The sequence below is a fragment of the Siphateles boraxobius genome, unplaced genomic scaffold, assembly GCF_051911475.1.
Source record: "Siphateles boraxobius isolate OS27281-9 unplaced genomic scaffold, OSU_SipBor_1 13, whole genome shotgun sequence".
Classification (NCBI taxonomy): domain Eukaryota; kingdom Metazoa; phylum Chordata; class Actinopteri; order Cypriniformes; family Leuciscidae; genus Siphateles; species Siphateles boraxobius.
In genome coordinates, this window is record NW_027508733.1 from 12659426 (window position 1) to 12668676 (window position 9251).

A 9251-nucleotide genomic window follows, 5' to 3' on the forward strand; every position below is an offset into this window, starting at 1 on the left:
ACGCGCACTTCAAGCTGTTGCGGGGAGACTCTATTCGTTACGGTGATGATGCCCTCGCGTTGTTTAGTTTTGTGGTTATGTCACTCTCAATTAGAGCTATAGATTCTCTGCTCGAGCCCGAACTTGACCCGTACCTCTATGGTCTAAACGCAGAATTTTGCTGCATTATAGGTAAGGCAATGTTTATATTGGCTGCCAGACATACAGTACTGCTTGCTTTTTTGCTCAAATTAACAGTTTGTAAACGTATAGTTGCGCTAATAACAAATGAGTTAACGGGAGCGTTTATACTGGGACGTTTAAGTTGTTGCTAGGCGACGTTGGTTAAAACTACATGGTTAGGAAATCTATTTAAATGCAGGGGAAGCGCACATCTTAGCCTTACCCTGGAGTTGGTTCACCCTCCGCCTATGCCGACTCTCCCGATTGCCCCCGATATGCATTATTCAACCTTGAAATTATGGAATATCCGTTCTACAGTCCGTAGCCGTCGTGTGATCTTTCCCGTATGAGAAATTTAACCAGGGCCGGCGCCACGGGGGGGCGTGAGGGGGCGACGCCCCCTCAACGGGACTCTCCCGCCCCCTCAGATCACCATGAATGTAAACGAGATTTTACTGATAAAATATGCTATTTAAAAATCACATTTGCCAATTACATTTTCACATTTTCTTGTTTTTGTGAATATTAAGCTAAATTAATAATATTTTAATTAAGGACAGTCTGTTAGACAAAGTCGAATTTTGATTGGTCGTTTGATTTTGCGTGCTCGCTCACCCTAGCATTACGTTAAATTTCTCATACGGGAAAGATCACACGACGGCTACGGACTGTAGAACGGATATTCCATAATTTCAAGGTTGAATAATGCATATCGGGGGCAATCGGGAGAGTCGGCATAGGCGGAGGGTGAACCAACTCCAGGGTAAGGCTAAGATGTGCGCTTCCCCTGCATTTAAATAGATTTCCTAACCATGTAGTTTTAACCAACGTCGCCTAGCAACAACTTAAGCGTCCCAGTATAAACGCTCCCGTTAACCCACTTGTTATTAGCGCAACTATACGTTTACAAACTGTTAATTTGAGCAAAAAAACAAGCAATACTGTATGCCTGGCAGCCAATACAAATAAACATTGCCTTTCCTAATGCAGCAAAATCCTGCGTTTAGACATGGCATCATGCGTTGATGATGCCCTCGTTGTTTAGTTTTGTGGTTATGTCACTCTCAATTAGAGCTTAGCTGCTAGATTCTCTGCCCGAGCCTGAACTTGACCCGAACTGACGATATTTCCCGTCACTATCCTGTGCGGTTTGCGGGAGAATAAAACGATTCGCGAATCGCGGGACTCCCTCAAACTAGAAATATTTATGAATAAAACATATAAAAACTAATGCATTTTTATTCATCTGTTGCAGAAAAGCAACAAGAACAACTATATGTGTGCTTTAATAAGCAATAACAAGCTTTAAAGTTAATGCTTTAGTAACAAATTTATCAGGAGCATTTATGCTGATGTCTGATGTGTATGATGGCGACAAGTAGTATTTGTATTTTGGAGGTACAGAAAAAAAGTCTATTTGTGGGCAGGAGCGGGATAAAACATTAATGTTGCGGGCGGGGGAAAGTAACATAGAAAGTAGTTGAGAACGTCAGTTATAACGACCCACGTTTTAAAAAATCGTCGGGTTTAAATCGGGCTCGGGCTCATAATTACAGTTAATTTGTCGGGCCGGGCCGGGCTCGGACACAACGTGCAAATGAATGAATTTGTATTTAAAGTGATCACAATTTAATAAAAACATCGCAATTTATAAATTATATTGCTTTAATTTATTTAAAAATTGTTTATCGAAAAAAAAAGCATAAATCCTGCATAAAATGAATCATCACGCGCATGAATTATCTCTACGCATGCAGTTTACGTCGTTTTCCACAGACCACAGCTGAGCCAGCCCAGTCGCGCTTATCATTTGGTTATGGAGTGGAGGAAACTGATCCTAGACCAGCAATTATGTGCAGCATTTCTTTATAAAAGCAACTAGTAGAAGCAGTCAGGCTGCTTTTGAGGGAGAAAATTTCACTCGAATTGTATATTGTCTCAAGTCCGTGGCCAGGGGAAGGCTAAGCCTTTTTAGCAAAAAGTTTTTTTTCTCTCTCATCAAAACGTCTTATCAATCGTCTATAACAGTCTATATCAAGCAGGGACACGTTTGTGTGCATTTTATTTTGTGATTTCACCGTAACGAATAGAGTCTCTCCGCAACAGCGATAGATTGAAATGCGCGTCAGTGTGAAAACTGCGCTAGCCACCAGACAACACTGTATCCGCTTCACTGATCGCAGCGGCAACGAGCACTTTGATCACTTCACTTGATTTAAAAAGCAACACATTTCAGCGCTAGAACAACTCTAATTTGACAAACGAACAAAATTAATCCTCTGCTAGTTAACTGGAGATGTAGAAATGGATAGATATTGGTACATCCGTGCCGCGAAGATGTTTTAAAAAGTGGTGGGGAGAAGATCGACCCTGGCAAAAAGTGGTGACGTGCGTTAATGTGAACGCCCCCTCTCGGTATTTCAGACCCCCCCCTCATCAGCGCTCGGCTGGCGCCGGCTCTGAATTTAACATAATGCTGAGGTGAGCGAGCATGCAAAATCAAACGACCAATCAAAAATCGACTTTGTCTAACATACTGTCCTTGATTAAAATATTATTAATTTAGCTTAATATTCACAAAAACAAGAAAATGTGAAAATGCAAATGTAATTTTTAAATAGTATATTTTATCAGTAAAATCCCGTTTACATTCATGGTGATCTGAGGGGGCGGGAGAGTCCCGTTGAGGGGGCGTCGCCCCCTCACGCCCCCCCATGGCGCCGGCCCTGACTGTACGTCACCAAAATTGAGCTCTTCAGAAACAGTCACAGAATATGACAGAGCTCCTGATTTAAAGAAAACCACACACTGGAATAAATGAAGGATTTTGGAATTAATCACATTAATAAAATTATATACTTTAATTTTTTTATTTCTGCAGATCTGCTCCTCCTGTCACACAGCACTTAATTTTAAATGAAGTTCCTCCTACAACAGTTGGACAAATATTCCCATCAGCCTGCGACTGAAAGAAGATTGAGAACGAGTGATCCAGAATTAATGCAGAAGGAAACCTGAAGATACTAATTAACAAGGAGGTTGGTGTTTATTTTTGATTTTTCCTCATCCAAATATACTGCCTATGTTTTAGATCTAAAGTGGATCTAAACTGAATCGTCAGTGCATAATCAGAATGGCTCTCTGAGTTCAAAAGCAAACAGCGCTTAATTCAGATTGTAATTTCCACTACAGCCAATACTACTTTTTCCAGAATGAGTCCGAAACTAGGGCTGTGCAATAGGGACAAATGGACTTTGATCAGTATTGTGATTTCGATTTCTATCACGATTCTGATCTTCATAAATGCATTCACTGTGAATTTGAAATATATTTCCAAAGGAAACCAATTAGAGCTTTGAACTTTGTAACATATCTCTAACAGACATAAGGCAAAATAATCAACAAGTAATACAAGCTACAAATACAAATTAATGAAGACTGAGAATTTGAGCACTGTGTTATGAGGCGCTTGTGTTCTCAACACTGCCTTTCAAAATAAAAGTCCCACTTGTAACACATCTGTTAATCAGAAAATCTTATCAGCCAATGCTGATACTTTAAAAATACCAAATATCAGCATGGTAGAAATTGTTCTGTTGTCGGTGTTTATTTGTGCACACTGTACACACACTACTTGGTATTAATATTTTGTATAACTAACGTAGAATAATTCATCAAAATGGTCATAGTTTTGCAAAGCATTTAACTACTTTCTGCTATTACATCTTTAATGTTCTTTCCCTTCACATTTCTGTCCTGGAATTTTTTCTTCTTAAAATTAAACCTTTTTTATCTTTATTTTCAGACCTATTTTCCCTGGCCTCAGTTTGGAAAGAGTTTCTCATACAAAAAAAAAAAAAGAGTCTTAAACCTCACATGAGAATTCATACTGGTGGAAGCCGCACACTTGTGATCATTGCGGAAAGTTTTTCACAAGTAGACTCGCTTAAATTACATCTCCATTCTCATTCTGGAGAAATGCCATTTAACTGTGATCAATGCTGCAAAACATTTCTTAGAGCAGAATCTTTGAAGATGCACCTGAAAGTTCATATAAAGCAAAAGCTTCACGTGTGTTCTCTGTGTGGAAAGAGTTTTTCACGGAATAGTGCTTTAAAAAGACACCAGAAAATACACAATGGTGTGAAGGATCACATGTGCGTTCATTGTGGGAAGACCTTTACCAGATTCGACACATTGACAGAGCACCAAAGAATTCACACTGGAGAAAACCCTTACAAGTGTTCACACTGCGACAAGAGATTCAAACAGTCTGTGACTCTGAAAATACATGAGAGGATCCACACTGGAGAGAAGCCTTATAAATGTGATCAATGTGGTCAAAGTTTTATACAAAAAGGAAGCTTTAATGATCACCTGAAAATCCACACTGGAGAGAAGCCGCACACATGTGATCAGTGTGGGAAGAGTTTCAGACATGCAAAAACTCTTAAATTACATCTGGGTTCTCATTCCGGAGAAAGACCATATAACTGTGATCAATGCAGCAAAACATTTCTTTGGGCAGAAAACTTGAAGAGGCACTTGACAGTTCATGCAAAGCAGAAGCCTTACGTTTGTTTCTGTGGAAAGCGTTTTTCACGAATGGATTATTTAAAAATACACCAGAAAAGTCACAGCGGTGTGAAGGATCACATGTGCTTTGATTGTGGAAATACTTTTACTACTGCAGCTGTACTGAATCGGCACCAGAGAATTCACACGGGAGAAAAACCGTACAAGTGTTCACACTGTGATAAGAGATTCAGTCAGTCTGGACCTCTCAAAAATCATGAGATGATCCACTCTGGAGAGAAGCCCCACACATGTGATCAGTGCGGGAAGAGTTTCACAATAAAAAGATCTCTTATGTCACACATGAAAATCCACACTGGAGAGAAACCGTACTCATGTGATCAGTGCGGGAATAGTTTCAGACATGCATACACTCTTAAATCACATCTGCGTTATCATTCTGGAGAAAGACCATATAACTGTGATCAATGCGGTAAAACATTTCCTTGGGCAGAACAACTGAAGGTCCACCTGAGAGTTCATACACAGGAGAAGCCTTACACCTGCACTTCATGTGGAAAGAGTTTTAGTCAGCTGGGTAACTTAAAAGTACACCAGAAAAGACACAGCGGTGTGAAGAATCACATGTGCTTTGAATGTGGGAAGACCTTTACTGCAGCTGAGACACTGAAAAAGCACCAAAGACTTCACGAAAAAACACATGAGACGATCCAGTGTGGAGAGAAGCCCTTTAGATGTGATCATTGTGGGAAACGTTTCACTCAGTTAGGATCGCTACACCGTCATGCTAAAAACAGCTGTCTGAAATCAAAGTACTTCATGGTCAAATAACATTTGAGCAATAAAATCTCTTTCATTTAAATATGTCCCAACCAGCCTCATAAAAACATAATTATTATAAGTTGTTACAGTGAACAAAGGTCATCTTTAAAGGATCAGTTCACTTTAAAAAAAAACTTTTGCTGATAATTTACTCACCCCCATGTCATCCAAGATGTCCAATGTCTTTCTTTCTTCAGTCGAAAAGAAATTAAGGTTTTTGATGAAAACATTCCATGATTTTTCTCCATATAATGGACTTCAATGGACCCCACACGGTTCAAGGTTCAAATGACAGTTTCAGTGCAGCTTCAACGGGCTCTAATGTGTGTGAAAAATCCCTAAACAAAACAATGAGAGGTTAAAGAAATAATGCATGAATTCTTTAAACAACATGAGGTTGTATAAATGATAGATTTGTTTGTGTGAAAAGGTTTGAACTAATCAATGAATGTCTTTCTGTAAATGCAATATGGTGCACACAATACACAAAAATAACAAAGCAATCCATTTCTGTTAAAAGTATGATTTTTTTTCAGTCTTCGTTTGAATTCAAACTTTTACTTGTGTTGGTATGGTGTTAATAAGTGTTTAGGCTCCTTCACAACAAGAATGCTAATAGAGCTATTGTAACGACTGAGACAATCACACAACTATTTGGTATGCCTGGGCTTTGTGTTTCTATCGATATTCGATACCATTGTTGAACTAATAATAAACTGTATACCTTCCACCCTATACCTTCCTTCCACTATGTGGAAGAGACTAAAGGCACCAGACTTTCCTAAAACAAAATAACATAGATGTAATGTATTGAATTCGTATTTATTTATTTAAAATACAATTGTGCCTTCAAATTGAAAATGAAATGTAATCAAACTTCTTAAATTAAAATAAAATGTAGCCGCAGAAACAAAAGTGTATTGGTTGAACATACAATAGTAATCAAACAGTAGCCAAACATTGTAAACATGTAAAAAAAAAAAATTAAGTGCAAAGTCCTGAAAACAGGAATTCAAAATAAAACATAACAGCTAAACCTGAGAATAAACTAATAAAAAGTTGGTTAAACAACAATAAGATATCCATGCAGTTGGACTGCAGGGCTCGAGCTTTTGCTGCACCGGGATCTTCACACTCCTCCACAATTTGATCAAACTCTTGCATAAAGCTGCTCGGCGCTGCTGCTGCTTCCAACCGAGGGACCTTTTCTTGTGGCTCTGTATCCTCTGCTGCTCCAGCTGTGCTGCTCCTCAAGTCTTCCTCTAGTTCTCCTGTCAGTGCATCTTTTGCACGCTTTGCGGATTTTGCACTTAAACAGTATTTGAAACAGAAATAAAACATAGGTTATAGGCTAAAAATTCTAAACTTGATGACACTAAAACTTGAGACTGTTTAAAGTAATATACGAATATATATACATACACAGTCATGGCCAAAAGTGTTGGCACCACTGATCTATATAATGACTGGATAGCTCATGACGTTCTAAACTGCCATCAGGCAGTGAAGCCACCGGAAGTGTTCGAGCGGCCATCTTACGATTCCCTACCAGCAGAGGGCTCCAACGCCTGTTATTCACCTTTTTCACTGGACGCGAAACTACCCATCATGCTTTGCGCGTGCGTGTAGACTGGATGCTCGAAACTTCCGGTTCGCGGTTTGATGTTTATGTAGGCGTTATTGGACATTTCTGAAACGAAGTTTGTAGTAATCTCTTTTACTTACTTTTAATGTCAATAATGGCAACAAGCAATGGCAACATTAGTTCGCGGTGGCAGCACGGGCAAGATTATTTAACGAAAACCGTTAAAAACGTAACTTTGTCTGTCCCTCATCCTACGAAGTTGACAAGATATATGTCAACATTAATTTAAAAAAAAAAACTAAACTGCGCTGTATTGACACCCAAAGTGGAGTGTAAAGTTGACCCTTTTAAACGATTCGTCATACTGAATCAAAACACTAACACAGGAGCGTCGGAGTCAGAATGGTTAATTTAAAGAGCCGATGCAAAAGAGTCATTTGTTAAATGAACACTTATGCTACAAGTTAACATAACGTTACTGAAGTGTTGAAGGAAACGCTGGTTTCTTAAAGACGTTTAAGCACACATCATGAGAACTTGGTACTGAAAACACTTAACGTTAATCCGTATCATAAGGCACATTTCGATTAATTGTGCAGACCTGCACGTTAGCCTTGTAAATAACGTTAATGAATAGTCTCACCTTCCTCCAGACAAGTTCGTCGTCCTCTTCTCTTCTTTCTTAATGGACGATCATATCCAAGCCAAAGTTCAGGATATGGATTTTCCGTTGTTGGTTGTCTGTCCACAAAGTGGAATGAGCATGGATATTACGGGGCGGTAATTTCAAATTAAGTGCTGCGAGCCATTGTCTTTTGCCCTCGTCGTCGGATGGCATCTTGTGCAATTTAAACGGTTTTGGGCAGTTACATTCCGCTCTTGTTGTTGGCTTGTGGTCGTAACACTCATGCTCCAGAAGGTTTTTTAACTTTCTGTAGCTGTTGTGACAGCCTTTAACGGCACAAATTCGACCAGAACCTCCACTATTTGCCATGACCAGTAACCGCTAGTAACGTCGTCTAGCTGATGATAATTACTAAACGGAAGTTGAGAGCATCTTACCGGAAGTCACTCGCGGCTATGGCGCCCCCCACGGAGAAGTGAGGAAAAAGGTGAATAGAGAGATTGGTAGGCCCGACGGCACTTTAAAGATGAACCAACCGCTGAGCAGCATACAAGTGTAACGACGTTCACAAAAGGACGTAGAAAAACTGCCACAGGTTGTAATTCAAGCCCTATAAGTAGTTATTTATATGCAAAATTGTCGCTATGCCCGTGTGGTTTTCTCCGAGGCAAGAGTAACGGTAATGCTTCTGCTTCTTTAACAAGCATCGATAAAGCAGTCAACAGTAGCCTATAAGAAACATCAGGTGTCTAATAGCGACAACATTTAACAGCTTCAAAAAGAGCTTTGTGCAGAGTCCGTTTACCATTACATTAACCCATGCAATTTGTATTATGCATTTCCTGAACATGTACTTGCTAAGCAAACACTTTATGAACAAACTACTAATCTATAAAACACAATCGTTCTTCCGACCTGGTTGTAGGCGGTGAGAGAGTGCGCGCGCGCGGCCGGGGCTCTCTTTCTCGGCTCGTTCTTAACTGTACGTTCACACCGCCGCCGGCGAGAGCGGCAAAATTCGCTCTCGACGCCCTGCCAGCGACGCCGTGGAAAGATTCGTGGACGCTCTGACGTAGATCGAACGCGTGGTCTTTTTTACAAATGTATTTAAATGGGCCACAAAGCAAACAAGCATGTGATACTTTTATTCTCATATATTTTTATTTTTTATTCTTAGAATTTGTAGTATTATGTTTCTTGTTGTATTTGTATTTGTATATGTGCACTGGAAGCCTCAGTACCAAAACAAATTCCTTGTGTGTGCAAGCACACTTGGCAATAAAGCTCTTTCTGATTCTGATTCTGATCATTATTTTTGCAGAAATTTGATCGATGGAAAAAACTTAACAATTATAGTGACATGTTTGCTAATGAAATAAACAAATTAAAAGCCATTTGTGTGGTGTGGCTTTTGTGTTCATGGTTAAGTGCTATTATAATTTGCATTCCCGCTGAAAAACAAGCGTTCTAGCGCGAAAATATTGCCTATAAATACTAGTGTTGCGCGCCTTATCAAATTCA

The 9251-nt window shown here is 39.5% G+C and overlaps 1 protein-coding gene across 2 annotated transcripts in view; it reads left to right on the top strand.

The window, feature by feature from the left end:
- Positions 1-9028, top strand: part of LOC143735426 (uncharacterized) — a 71610-nt gene extending 62582 nt beyond the window's left edge. Inside the window, exons 3-4 of one of the 2 annotated variants that reach the window (XM_077225579.1) lie at positions 3044-3200; positions 3968-9028. In XM_077225579.1, the coding sequence (XP_077081694.1) occupies positions 4039-5529 (1491 nt within the window). In that variant the 5' untranslated portion in view covers positions 3044-3200; positions 3968-4038 and the 3' untranslated portion in view covers positions 5530-9028. The remainder of the gene's footprint in view (positions 1-3043; positions 3201-3967) is intronic. The other variant, XM_077225580.1, reaches the window with a different exon arrangement.
- The last annotated feature ends 223 nt before the right edge of the window (positions 9029-9251 follow it).